The 14,731-nt window shown below is 43.8% G+C and overlaps 1 protein-coding gene across 26 annotated transcripts in view; it reads right to left on the bottom strand.

The window, feature by feature from the left end:
* Positions 1-14,731, bottom strand: part of DENND2B (DENN domain containing 2B) — a 182,453-nt gene that overhangs the window by 99,495 nt on the left and 68,227 nt on the right. For 4 of the 26 annotated variants that reach the window (XM_089329036.1, XM_089329125.1, XM_089329065.1 and 1 more), the window contains one exon: positions 11,451-11,541. The exons of the other annotated variants lie outside the window; for them this stretch is intronic. In XM_089329036.1, the coding sequence (XP_089185162.1) occupies positions 11,451-11,527 (77 nt within the window). In that variant the 5' untranslated portion in view covers positions 11,528-11,541. The remainder of the gene's footprint in view (positions 1-11,450; positions 11,542-14,731) is intronic. 26 annotated transcript variants of the gene reach the window in all.

Below are 14,731 nucleotides of genomic sequence, written 5' to 3'. Positions count from 1 at the left end.
TTTCCGAAATGTGACCTTATCACCCAGGGCTCCAAATCTTTTGGCTGCGGTATTGCTGCTTCTCAAAATGTGGTAAGGAAACTGCACGGCACCCGACACAGGACACGACACAGGATTCCTGCATAGCATCAAATGGCAGGAAATCACAACCAGGTAAGCCACTCGTTTTCCCACTCTCAAACCTCGTTAGGCTAAGGAGAAAGTCTCCACTTGCTACAGTCTTTATCTGTTGAGCACCTGAAAATCTCTTAACAAGAAAACATTACACAGCCAGCAGCAACTGGGTACAATTTTAAAACATTATTTTTTTGTTTTCATTGTATTTATTTTAAAAGTTACCTTCTGTGTATAACAAGTAATACTGATTTTATACTCTGAGAAAATGAAATAATATCTCCTTTTAAAATGAATTTAAGGAGCCGGCGCTGTGGCTTACTGAGTAAAGCCACTGCCTGTAGTGCCGGCATCACAAGTGGGCACTGGTTTTAGTCCTGGCTGCTCCACTTCCGATCCAGCTCCCTGCTATGGCCTAGGAAAGCAGTAGAAGATGGCTCAAGTCCTTGGGCCCCCCTACCCCTGTACCCATGTGGGAGACCCTGAAGAAAGTCCTGGCTCCTGGCTTCGGATTGGCGCAGCTCCGGTCATTGCAGCCACCTGGGAAGTGAACCAGTGGATGGAAGACCTCTCTCTCTCTCTCTCTCTCTGCCTCTTGTTAATTCTGCCTTTCAAATAAATAAATGAATCTTAAAAAATTAAATAAAATAAAATGAATTTAAGGTTGACAATGAGGTGACTGAAACACTGTTAATAATAGTTTGGGCAGAGGCATAGTTTGGCACTGTGGTATAGCAGATAAAGCTGCTGCCTGTGATGCTAGCATCCTGTATGGGTGCCGGTTTATGACCCGGCTGCTCCTCTTCTGATATGGCTCCCTACTAATGTGCCTGGGAAAGCAGAAGAAGATGGCTCAAGTGTTTGGGCCCCTGCACCCACATGGGAGACCCAGAAGAAGTTCCAGGCTCCAGGCTTTGGATCGGTCCAGCTCTAGCCATTGCAGTCATTTGGGGAATGATCCAGCAGAGACAGAAGATCTCATGTGTGTGTGTGTGTGTGTGTGTGTGTGTGTGTCTCCCCCTCTCTCTTTGTAACTCTGCCTTTCAAATAAATTTTAAAAGAAGTTTGGGTATTATTAAGAGACTACAGTTAAAAAAAATGAGAGACATTGGTAATATTGTGAAATGGTAAGCCATAAATTAAGTCTGGGAAAAACTGCCTTATAGCTTGAAGTTAAGTTTCTTTGTATGGCTGCCATGATTTCAAAACTAGTCTGCAAACTTGAACCCAAGGAGCCTTGTGACCACCTCAAGGAACATAATGTGGCCCTGGTGAGGATGCGACTTTCAAGACTAGGGCTAGTATAGACAAAGACCATGCAACCTCTGCCAGTCTCTTTAGGGCAAGCTACAGGGAACCTTTTCTCTTGCCAGGAGCCATTTGGATACTTATAACAATTCACAGTCAATACAAAATTTTCAACTTAGAAATTAGCCCACTGTAGATGTATTGAATCTTTTTAAAAATCTATTTGTTTATTTGAAATGCAGAGCTACACACACACACACACACACAGAGAGAGAGAGAGAGAGAGAGAGAGAGAGAGAGAGAGAGATCTTCCATGTGCTGGTTTGCACCCTAAATGGCTGCAATAGCTAAGGCTGGGCCAGACTGAAACCAGGAGCTACTGGGTCTCCCACATGGGTGCAGCAGTCCAAGCTCTTGGGCCATCCTCTACTGCTTTTACAGGAACGTTAACAGGGAGCTGGATCGAAAGTGCAGCAGCCAGGACTCAAACCAGCGCCCTACGGGATGCCAGCATAGCAGGCAAAGCCTGCTACTATGCACAATGCCCGCCCCAGGTGTATTGAATTTCAAGTCCCAACTGCAGCTGATTTGGCAGGCCCAGACCAAATTATTCTGAAGGCCTTCTATGGCCCTTTGGGCTGGACATCCCCTCACTCCTCCTCTAGAGGCATTGGATTTCATTGGATTAATGGCCTGTTTCCTTGTACAGCCTCAGTTCCACACTACTCACTCCGCACTGCTAAGGACAGCACACATGACTAATGGGGAGTTCCCTGGGTGCTCTGCACTTAACTGCATCACTCTGCCCTCTTTGTGCATTAATGATCTTTCCAGCTGGCATGCCCCTCCCTGCCTGTCCACTTGAAAATTAACTATGCACCCTTCTAACTCTGTACCAGTACCATTTTTTCTGTGAAACCCTGCGCTTGTCTTCCTCATTCTCCTCTCACCAGTGCCTGAAGGACTCCTTTCCTCCCAGTGCTCCTCCTATAAATCAGACTGCAGTGTAGTGACTGGTCTTTTATGTCTTATCCAGGAACCGAAACTAGAAAGTTCCTTATGGTATGGAACTATTTGTCTGCATCCATCAGTGAATGGATGCTTGATGATCTAGTTCCTCTTCTGCTTCCTTACTTAGCTTATTTCCACTACCACTTCTGTCTAAGCTCCTGGCTCAATCCTGCTCTCAGTTTCCCAAACCCCAACCTTCCAGTTCCAGGATTTCATTTCCACTCTGGTCCTTGAATGAGGCTTTCTTTTCTGGGTTCATGACCCTTAGTAACAGCAACCCTAGGTTGACCTAACACTAAAAGCTGCCTTTTAAAATACAGTTAGGTGGGACCTAACTAGCCCAGTGTCTGGGATATAAGTGGATCTGCAATCAACAGAATTCCTCTTCTTTTCCTCACTTCAAAAATCTTCCCTATTCTAAGCAGCCATGATTTTCCCCACTTGCTGCTTCCCTCCCAAAGTCACGTCCTTCCTGGGCCTTACCAGTCCTTCAGACTTTGGCCCACTGGCCTCCTGGGTACAACCTCGGCATCTTTAACACAAAATTGCTCCTCTGCCCTGCTTTCCACAAACCAGGCATAACGAAGAAGAGGCTTCTGTGTCACAGGATTTGCATCTAACTGCTCATATGACTGTATACAGGATTTGCTACAAAGTTACTCAGAGGGACTGAAGAACGATCCTCAAACATCAAGAAAAGGAATCTGGGTGTATCACATATAAGAAAACAGAAAATAAAAAAGAGATTTGGATGTGATTTTCTTACTAATTTTTTTTTGCCAATGTTCTTTTCTAATGTTCTAAATGGTTATGGTACATTCTAAATATGAAATATTACAAGAATTCAAATACATGCAGCCTCAACTCTCTAAAAACACTGAAATAAAAAAACTACAAATTCTACATAGAGAATAAATTTAGTAAAAAAACTTATTTTAGGGATTTTTAGCCTATTGAGCCACGGCGCTGGCCTTATTTTAGGGATTTTTAATCAATAAAATTTAATACTTAACTTTACTCCATACAAAAATTAGTTATAGCTTAAATGTAAAATTAGAACCATAAAAACACTAGAAGAAATCATGAATTAATATTTTGTATAATCCTGGTGAGTAAGAGAATTTTTCATAGTATGACACAAAACTCAACTCAAAAGCCATGAAAAGGGGAAAAAAATGCCATGAAGGGAAATAGCATACGGTTGCCTACATAAAAATCTTAAACATGTGAAAGGCAAATAGCTAGCATAAACAAGTCAAAAAAATTTTAAACCAGGAGGAAAAATATCAGCAACACATATGGCAGTGAGTTGTAAAGTAATGTGCATGTAAAAGCTGTCACAAATCCTCCAGAAAAAAATAATGACCAAACAGAAAATGAACATACTGCAGCAGAAAAGTCACAGAATAAAAGCTACCAATAAACATAAAAAAGATGTACAATTTCATTTATAATTACAAAAATCCTAAATAACAATAAGAAACCCTTCTTCACCTATCAGATTGGCAAACATTAAAAAGATTTATAGCATCCATGTTGGCAAGGGTGTGGTGCAAATAGGCACCTTCTATACCATTGATGGGTGCTAAGTTGATGTAATTTCTTTAAAAAGCAGTTTGGCAATATTTATTAAGCTTTTAAATGAGCACACCCTTTGATCAGCAAATATACCCTACCAGGAATTTTGTCCATAGAAATACAAGTAGTAGAACACATGGGCAAAGACAGCTTTATACTGCTGTTTATTGCAGCACTATTTATACTAGAAAAACTGGAAGCAACCCAAATGTCCATCAGTAGCAGGATTGGTTTAAAAAAAAAATTACAATACATTCATCTGCAGAAACACATGATACTGTTAAAAGTAATGTATGGACATGGGGGAAAACCTTAGGTAATTATAAGTGAGAACATTTTCAGTGATATATAATCATTTTTATTTTTTATTGTGGTAAAAATATATAAGATTCAATATTTTAATCATTTTCAAGTGCATGAGTCAAAAGCATTAATCACTTTCACAATGTTGTGCAACTATCACCAGGATTTCCAAAACTTTGTCCTCACCCCATAGAGAAACTCCGATAACTATTATGCAATAGTTCCTTTTTCCCCTCTCTCCAAGCTCCTGGTAACCTCTAATCTACTCTTTATCTCTATAAATTAGCCTTTCCTAGCTATTTTATATAAGCAGAAGCATAAGATATTAGGGCTTTTGTATATGGCTTATTTCGGTTAACACAATGTTTTCAAGAATCATCCGTGTTGCAGCATGCATCAGTATTTCTCCCCATTTTATGGCAAGATGATGTTCCCTGCATGCAGAGATGATCTTGTATATCCATTTGTTGGTGAACACTTGAGTTGTTTCCATCTGTTGGCTATGGTGAACGAAAATGTAACAAATACCGGCATACAAGTATGTGTCCTAGTCCTTGTTTTCAATTCTTTTGGGGATATACCTAGGAGTGGAATTTCTGGGTCATATGACAAATTTTGGCTTTTGAGGAACAAACAAAATTGCTTCTCACCACACTTACATTCCCTCTGGCAGTGTATAAGGGTTCTAACTTCTCTACATTCTCTTCACTGATATTTTTAAAATTAGAGTACTTTTTTTGGTAAAATAGTTTTTTAGAAGTTAAAATAAAGGTATAAACATGTCATTTAAAAAGATTCATTGTTGCCCAATTGTTAAAAATGATTGTATCTCTGGGGTATGGGTTTGTAGATGATGCTCACATATATTCTCAATTTTGTAAAAGGTTTTGGGACACATGTGTTGCTTTTGTTATTAAAAAATAAAGAAAAAGAAAAAAACTTAGCCCGGGGCAGTTTCAAGCATGCTTGTTAATTGGAAACACCTTACAGTTCTTGTGTTATGTGCACAGCAAGGCTCTAAAGCAGCAAAAGTGAAGAGACTTGAGTCCCAAGCCTAGCTCTGCCACCTTGGGTGCTCACTGTTGTCGCCTGTGAACTCCTCAACACCTGGGAGTGGAGGTGAGTTTCTGCCATGTGGCAAGAATGGGCTACAGCTATGCAGAACTCTGACGCTGGGGACACCGAGGGTTGTCAGGAGCAACTCCTAGTATCCCAGAGTGCCTTACAAAGTTGAGGTTGAGCGGCACTGGTTCACGTTACCTTTAATATCCCTCCCCACACAGAAACAATTCTACAGTTATGCAGAAATGAGGAGGGAAGCTCAAGAAAAGGTAGGCCTTGGGGGAAAACCTGGGAATCCCTGATCATGAAGAGGCAATGAAGGTTCTCCCTGCAAAGGAAGAAGCAAGCCCAGAAAAGGATTCAAGAAATGAGAATAACAAAAAGAGAGGACAGCTTACATTTACCAACTCTCACCTGAAGACACAGGCACTGAAACGAACAGTAAGGGGCAGTGCCTGGAGCCACGCCTCTCAGGGAGAAACACCCCAAGGTCACCTGCCTGAGCTGCAACAAGCAGAAAACCCGACCCTTGTGGGAAGAGGCCCTGAGGCCTGCATTTAGTGAAAGTCAAACGAAATCCTTACTTCCAGGTGTTCTCAGCCTTTCAGCTGCCAACTGTGGACTTTGCCCTTGAAATTCAACTCCTGGGCTGCAGAGATAATCTCCCCGGCATGTCCTGTGTAAACTTGGCAAATCAACAGATCAATTCAATGTGAGCCTGCTCACAGTCCTGCCAACCAGGAGGCTGTGCAGAAAGCTGGAGGGGAGCTTTTCCTGGAATAAATGTCCCTATGCTAATTGAATCAGGGGCCCTGGCTATTTCCAAAAATCAGACCAACAGCTGCTTAGAGAGAAACCCAGGCCTGGAAATCTCACTGGGAACTGATTCGGATGTCTTGGGAAGTCAGCGTGAGGGAGGGCACATCTTTACCAGGCTTCCTTGAGGTCAAGAGGCAAGCCCCCAAGAATATATGAAACATACACCTGGAGACATGAGATTCGAAGTCAGGAAAAGAAAGCAAGCCAGTTAACATCTGGCCCTTAGGAAAAGAAAGCAAGCCAGTTAACATCTGGCCCTTGCACACACTCTTGCTGGCATCTCAGCCAAGCTTCCTAAAGCACTGGTTCTCCACGTGCAGTTCTCAACCACCACCACCAGCAGCAGCACTTTCAAAACATTAAAATGCAGATTCTCGGGCCCTACTTGAGACCTGCTGAATTGGAAACAAGCTCTCCAGGTGAGTCTGGCGCACATCCAAGTCTGAAAACCACTGCTCTAAGGCTCCAGAGTGCTTTGCACTCTGCCCACCCCCACTTCCCCCAGACATTCCTTAATCTCCACTCTCAATGTATTGGCAAGGACAGGAATATCATCCCCAGGAGTAAAAGTAAGATAATAAGGCTAAGAGTCCTCCTTACTCCAGTTCTATCTTCCATATGGTTTCATAGGATTAAATTTTAAATTTATTTGAAAAATTTATATGAGAATCAAAGTTACACAGAGAAAGGAAGAGATAGAAAAAAGTCTCCCACCAGCTGATTCACTCCCTAAATGGCTGAAACAGCCAGGGCTGGACCAGGCCGAAGCCAGGAGCCAGGAATTTCTTCTGGGTCTCCCACATGCGTGCAGGGGCCCAAGCACTTGGGCCATCCTCTACTGCTTTCCCAGGTACATTAGCAGGGAGCGGGATAGGAAATGGAGCAGCCGGGACTCAAACCGGTGCCCATATGGGATGCCAGTGTTGAAGACGTTGGCTTTACCCACTATGCCACAACACTGGCCCCAATCAATCATGTTCCTTTCCAGCTCTCCGAAGAACACCAATTCCCTAACTGCCACACAATTCCAGCCCTTCAAGACCTGAGTGTAGCCAATCTTTTCAGCCTCATCCCGTAACTCATGTGTGTGTCCCCTGCCCGTGGTATGTGACCATTTAATATTTTGCTCAATGAGTCAAAGCTAAAGAAAATCTGAAAAACAACCTCTAAAGAACTCGTTCCTAACAATGTATCTATTTCTACAGATTCAAAATAGTTACTGAAACAGACAGGGATGGGGAAACAGGAAAGCCAAATCCAGTTACTTACAAGAGACATTCCTCTGTGTGTAGGGAATCTACACTCAATCTGAAATTCAGCCTCACCCTGCTCTGCCCTTCACCAACTATTCCATCTAAGCAGGCTGACCAGGCCCAACGCCGAGCTCACGAACCCCGTGGATGAGAGTTTATCAACGTCCTACACATTTTCATTACAGAATCTTGGGCCTTGATTTATATAGTCCAAACAGGACCCATCCTTTTAGAAAAACAAAGATCTACCAATAGAAACTAATCAATGTTCAATTTCCAAGAAATCAAATTTGTGGCTTGATAAATTTTTCTAAAAAATTTCCAACAAACTTAGAGCTCCTAGATGAGATCTATAAACTAGGAAGTCAGGGTTTATTTAAAAATGCTAGTTTGGGGCAGGCAATTAGCAGAGCAGTTACGTTGCCAGTTAACAGGTAATTCAGGTTACCTGTTTCCAAGTCTTTTCATACTCTCTCCTTCCCCAATTTTTGATAAGGATTGACACTCTCACTACCAGGTACTCCTTTCAGAGAAAGCTGAAAGCAATTTATTCAACTCTACATTTAAAAATCTAGTCTAGGCCGGCGCAGTGGCTTACTTGACTAATCCTCCGCCTGCAGTGCCGGCATCCCATATGGGCCCCGGGTTCTAGTCCCGGTTGCTCCTCTTCCAGTCCAGCTCTCTGCTGTGGCCTGGAGGGCAGTGGAGGATGGTCCAAGTGCTTGGCTCCCTGCACTCGCATGGGAGACCGGGAGGAAGTACCCGGCTCCTGGCTTCGGAATTGGTGCAGCGCCAGCTGTAGCAGCCATTAGGGGAGTGAACCAACGGAAGGAAGACCTTTCTCTCTGTCATTCTCTCTCTCTCACTGTCTATAACTCTACCTGTCAAATAACAAAAAATCTATTCTAACTTCTAGGCATAGAAAGGAAGACATGACAGTAAATAATATAACAATTTGAAGAGGGAACCTCAGGAAATGTTTAGGAGTTGTGTGTTTGGTTTATCAATCATGGTTGGGGTGCAGACAGAGCATATGCTTTGGAATCATACAGACTCAGATTTCTACTTTAAGCAAGTTAGCTCCTCCAAGTTCCTGTAGATATCTGCACATCAGAAAATTCACACATGGGCAGATGAAGCATAGGTTAATAAACCTCCCCTTGGGACAACGCATTCCACATCGGAAGGCTGGTTTGAGTGCAGGCTACTCAGCTTCCAATCCAGCTCCCTGGTAATGTCCCTGGGAAACAGCAGTTGAGGGCTCAAGTACTGAGTCCCTGCCACCCACATGGAAGACCAAGGTGGAGTTCCTGGCTCTGGCCTGGCCATGGCACAGACCTGGATGCTGTGGCCATTTGGAGAGCCAAATAGCAGATGGAAGATCGATCTCCCCCTCCCCTTCTTCCTTCCCTCCCTCCCTTCCTCTGTCATTCTGCCTTTCAAATAAATAAATAAATGTTTTTTTAAAATTCACTTGTAAGGACAGGCATTTGCCAGTTAAGGACACTGCTTGAGATGCCTGCATCCCATACTGGAAAGCCTGGCTTTGAGTCCCAGCTCTGCTTCCAGCGTGCATACTGGGAGGCAGCAGATGAAAGCTGAGTACTTGGGTTCCTGCCACCCACCCTGGAGACCCAAACTGAGTTCCTGGCTCCTGGCTTCACCTGACCCAGTTCCTGGCTTTTGTGGGCATTTTTGGAGTTGAACCAGTAGGTGGGAGATGTTGGTCTGTCTGTCTCTCTGCCTTTCCAATAAATTAATTTTTTTTAAGATTTATTTATTATTTATTTATTGGAAAGGCAGAGTTACAGAGGCAGAGAGAGAGAGGGAAGTCTTTCATCTGCTGGTTCACTCCCCAAATAGCCACAATGGCCAGAGTTGTGCTGATCCAAAGCCAGGAGCCAGGAGGTACTTCCGGATCTTCCACGCGGGTGCAGGGGCCCTATTCTACTGCTTTCCCAGGCCATAGCAGAGAGTTGGATCAGAAGTGGAGCAGCTGAGACTAGAACTGGCGCCCATATGGGATGCTAGCACTGTGGGTGGAGATTTAGCTTACTGTGACACAGCACCAGCCTCATAAATTTTTTTTAATTTACTCATAGATTATTGGAAAGATTTACTAAAATGATATAATATGCCTAATATAGAATTAACACTCTACTAATGATATACCATAAACCAGAAAACTATGGCTTGAGCCCAGGAATTATGCAGGATTTATTCTCTCAAGTTTATTTAGCTGAGTAGTCGCATGCCAATCCCTACTCCAGATCTATTTCTGTTTTCCCGTGTTCTTTATTTTTTATTTTTTAAAACATTTATTTGACAGGCAAAGAGAGAAACCATTAGCTCCCATCAACTGCTTCACTCCCCAGATGCGTGCAGCAGTTGGGGCTAGGCCAGGAACTCAATCCAGGTCTTAGCCATGGGTTCCAAGAATCCAGTCATGGCAGCCATTACTGCTGCCTCCCAGGGTCTGCATCAGCACAGGGCTGGAGTGAGGAGCTAGAGCTGGCTATCAAACCAAGTACTCCAGTGTAGAATATGGGTGTTGTAAGACTTAACCACGAAGTGGCCGGCACCGCGGCTCAATAGGTTAATCCTCTGCCTGCGGTGCTGGCACACCGGGTTCTACCGGTCGGGGAGCCGGATTCTGTTTCAGTTGCCCCTCTTCCAGTTCAGCTCTCTGCTGTGGCCCGGGAGTGCAGAGGAGGATGGCCCAAGTGCTTGGGCCCTGCACCCCATGGGAGACCAGGAGAAGCACCTGGCTCCTGCCTTCAGATCAGCGCGGTGCGCCGGCCGCAGCACACCAGCCACAGCGGCCATTGGAGGGTGAACCAACGGCAATAGGAAGACCTTTCTCTGTCTCTATCTTTCACTGTCCACTCTGCCTGTCAAAAAAACAAATAAATAAAAATTAAAAAATAAAAAAAAAATAAAAAAAGACTTAACCACTAAGCTAAATGCCCACCCTCCCCCCATACTCTCTTTTTTGTTTCTTCTCAGACAAGCACATTCAAGTCCTCTTAGCTGGCCATTACTCTCAAATTTCCTTATCTCAGTTTGAGCACAGCCTTTGTACCTCTAATGTCCATTCACCAAACCCCTGAAAACAGCCTAAGGGCTCTAGCTTAAGCAGCCTCTAGCAACACCTTCTACCTCTATATTTTCTTCTTCCCGTAGTCTATCAACAGTGACTTCAAGCTTTTTCCACCTCAGGGCTTTGCCTCTGCTGTTCCCTTTCCTAGAAATGTTCTTTTCCCCAAATCTGCACATTCCTGGCTTATTGAATTCAGAGCTTAAACGTCACATTCTCATATAGGCCTCCTCTAGTTCCTCAGCCCGTTACTCTCTTTTTTACGTCACCATTACTTCCTTCATAGCTCCTAACACTAACTTTAAGCCATTTATTGATAAGTTTACTTGTTTACTATCCTGCTTTCTCACTATCAACTCCATCTTGGTTATCTTGGTTAATGCTGCCTTGGTTATTTCTACATCCCTAGGATACAGAACAGCAGCTGGAAACAGAATGAATGCTCAATAAATATTTACAGAACAAGTAAATAAATCCAAACTGTTTCCGAACAGTTTCTGAAACAAAAAGACACCCCCCCCTTCCTTCTCCAACTAACTGGTGACAATAGAAGATGAGATTCCAGGGAAAGATTATAAATTAAACAGGAAAGGCTGAGGAAGAACTCTTGGGGGACACCAACAAAGAGTAAAGAGTCATCCCAGCTCCCTCACCGATGAAGCATTAACTGCAAGCAGGGGCCCAGGAAGCCATCACAGACACTGCAGCCCCCATGGTTCTCTGCTTTGCTTTCAACAGCCTCCCAGCAAAGCCAGGCAGACACGTGACTTTGGGTGTTTTCTAAGTGAGAGGAAGTCTTTTGAAACCCAACTGGGTTTCTGAAATGAAAAATATGTACTTTTTTCTATCTCCATTTATGATATTCAAATAAAATTCAAATTTCCACTTGTTTTCTTTTTAACTTGATTGCTGCTACTTCCCTTGGGCACTTATACTGAGTTAACAAAACCCCCAGTCCTTCTTACCTCCAGCTGGCTCTCCCAGCACGGATGAGCTGCAACGCGACTCGGAGCACCAGTGAGGATGGTGCTGCCCATTCCATTTGTGTCTGAAACTCTAAGCAGTGAGGAATCAGGAGGTTAAAGGAAGGCAAAGACAAGAGGGAACTTCAGTCCTCTCTAGACGTTCTCTGAACAGAGCCGCTGAGTCAGTTAAGTCAGACTGCCAACCAAGGTCACTGCCATTACTCAGCAGTCCTAGGTGTTTTCCTATCACACTCATGTACCCTACTTCTTTATAGTTTGCAAGGTCACTCAGGTTCTTGAATTTCCTTTCCTTATTTGTATTCCTTTTTGCCAAATGACAAAGTATATACACCACATCTGATCTTCTTGTCCTCCAGTCTTTGAAAATAAATACAAAATCCCACCAGTGGTTTCTACACATCATGTCTTAACCATCTTTACTCCATCAGAACACAAGGTAGGGCACAAATTGCTAGCAAATTACATAGAAGGAAGATTCTGGCATAATTTTGTGCTAAGGAAATGTTACCTCCAACAAAAAGGCTGGGGTACAGTTTTAGGAAGCTTCTCCTGATTATACAGGGAGTTACTGTAGAATCTCAGCCCTACAGGAAACCTACAGGAAGAAGTAACACTGCAGAAGAAACAAAATGTCTGATACTAACCTGCACAGTGTGGTCTATTAAAGGAAAAAGAACCTTAAATTATAAAAAGCCTCAATCAAAGAGAAAATTTGTGAAGCACCTGATCCTAGAACTCCCCATCCTGCCATTAGGCCTGCCTGGGTTCAGCAAGCCCATAAATTGGCACTGTTGGTCTGACCTTTCCAGACTACATTTCAACAAGAGATAACAACAAAGCTGAGAGCTTTGGTAGCACTCAAAGGAGATTTGAGGGACTTAAAACACACCGCTCAATTTGGCAGCCAAGGCTCCTGTTTCTTGAAGTTGAAAAAGGAAACTTCCTTATAATTACATTTGGAGATAAGGAACTCTCATTCTCTTTAGACACAGATTAGAACCTCCTCAACCTGACCCACCACTCCCCTGGGAGGAAAGGCCGACCTGGGGCTGGGATCCATATGTCTCCTTGGCAAGACAAAGTGCTAGCAAGTTGTTCTGATGAGCAGCTTACTGTCTTCGCCTCACGTGCCTAGAGACATTTGCCACTCTTCAACACCTACCTCTTTCTGTCTCTGAGCTTCCACTCTCCGTCAGCCTCTCATCAATCCTCCACTTCTCAGCCTGCTCTTTTTACACTGGGTTCTACCTCAGGGTCATTCACTGTTTATCAGACAGCGGCCTTTCAGCCTAGATATTCCTTTGGTTAGACCAGATTCCCCCTCTAGTTATCTATTTCTTTACAAAAGCAAGCCACAAAAGCTCTGATCTACAATCAGGGACACTTATTCCTGCTCTGCTGATGCTAGATACCTACCCAAGATGTACAGAAAGGAGACACTGCTTCATATTTCTCAGCAAAACAAACCCATCAGACTAGCTACAAGAAACAGATACTGCTTGGTTTACGAGGGAATCATAAATACAACTAATTGCTAACATGTTATTCAGCAACAAGGTAGAGAGCACTATTCTAAACACTTTTCATTTGTGCTTCATTACAAATGCCTCAATTTTACAGAAGAGGAAGTGAGACAAGCTCAGTAGCATGTCCAAGGTCATAGAACAAGTAAGTGGTTGAAGCAGAATTTGAACCTCAACAGTCTCATTCCAGAGCCCAGGTTCTTTCTTTTAAAGATTTATTTATTTGAAAGGCAGAGTTACAGAGAGGCAGAGGTAGAGAGTGTAAGAGAGGTCTTCCATCCACTGGTTCACTCTCCAAATGGCTGCAATGGCCAGAGCTGCGCCAATCGGAAGCCAGGAGCCAGAAGCTTCCTCCAAGTCTCCCACACCGGTTCAGGGGCTTAAGGACTTGAGCCATCTTCTACTGCTTTCCTAGGCCATAGCAGAGAACTGGATCAGAAGTGGAGCAGCTGTGACTTGAACTAGCACCCATATGGGATACCGGTATAGGCAGCGTCTTTACCCGCTACACCACAGTGCCCGGCCCCAGGAGCCCAGGTTCTAAACATTATTCTCTTGTTGGATGGCTCTTGCCCTGACAAACAGATGTGTTTCTGGGCCCCAACTGCCTCACTCTAAACTCTAAAGGAGAGACACTCAGAAAATTCTGCTGAGGTAGGCATCTGGCCTAGAGGGTAGATGACAGTTAAGACATCTGCATTGCTGTGGCGTGGTGGGTAAAGCCACTGCCTGCAGTACTGGCATCCCATAGAGGCGCCCGTTCAAGACCCGGCTGCTCCACTTTTGATCCAGCTCTCTGCTATGGCCTGGGAAAGCTGTAGAGAATGGCCCAAGTCCTTGGGCCCCTGTGTCCACGTGGGAGACCCAGAAGAGGCTCCTAGCTCCTGGCTTTGGATCTGCGCAGCTCTGGCTGTTGCAGCCAATTGGGGGGTGAATCAGCAGATGGAAGACCTCTCTCTCCTTCTCTCTCTGTGTTAACTCTAACTTTCAAATAATTAAATAAAAAAAATCATTAAAAAAAAAAGAAAAAGACATCTGTGTCCCATATCAGAATGCCAGGGCTCAAGTCCTAGCTCACTCCTGCTAAGGCACATCCTGGGAGGCAGCAGGACATGGTTCAAGTATTTGGGTCCCTGCCACCCACATGGGAGATATGGATTGAGTTTCTGGCTCCTGACTTCAGTGCAGCACTGGGCATTCCAGGCATCTGGGGAGCAAACCAGCAGGTAGAAGATTCTCTCTCTCTCTCTCTCTCTATCCCCACTCCCTCCCTCCCTTTCTCCCTCCCTCTCAAATAAGAAGTTTTTAAAATAAAGTGAAAACACTGCCATCTTCCCCAGAGAGAAGGAAGCAGAGATGGCAATATTTGTTCACAGAGCTGTTCTAAGTCTCTGAGACAAACAGTAAGTACCCCAACCATCTGTTGCCCAAGTTTTCCACACACATCAAGTGAAATTCACCTTCTACCTTACTGATCTGGTAGACTTTTTGGCTTACTAAGGGCTAGGACCTCCTTGCAGTTATAACCAATCTCTAAGTCCTATGAACCAAGTTGAAATGCTTTCTAGAACCCAACTGGTAGAGTTTACAAAAAATTACCAACTACTTTTAAGTACAAATTACACACATTGGTTGTTTAGGAAATAAGAAGCATATGATATTGCACTTAATTTCCAAACTTCAAGGAGGCTGGTTGGAAAGTCAAGATAAGCAGCTGAAAAGTCAAGTCAATGACAA

The sequence above is a fragment of the Oryctolagus cuniculus genome, chromosome 1, assembly GCF_051225735.1.
Source record: "Oryctolagus cuniculus isolate XC-2025 breed Fujian yellow rabbit chromosome 1, ASM5122573v1, whole genome shotgun sequence".
In the NCBI taxonomy this organism is placed as follows: Eukaryota; Metazoa; Chordata; class Mammalia; order Lagomorpha; family Leporidae; genus Oryctolagus; species Oryctolagus cuniculus.
Note: the sequence above shows the minus strand (reverse complement) of the source record. Positions and strands in the feature narration are given on the sequence as shown.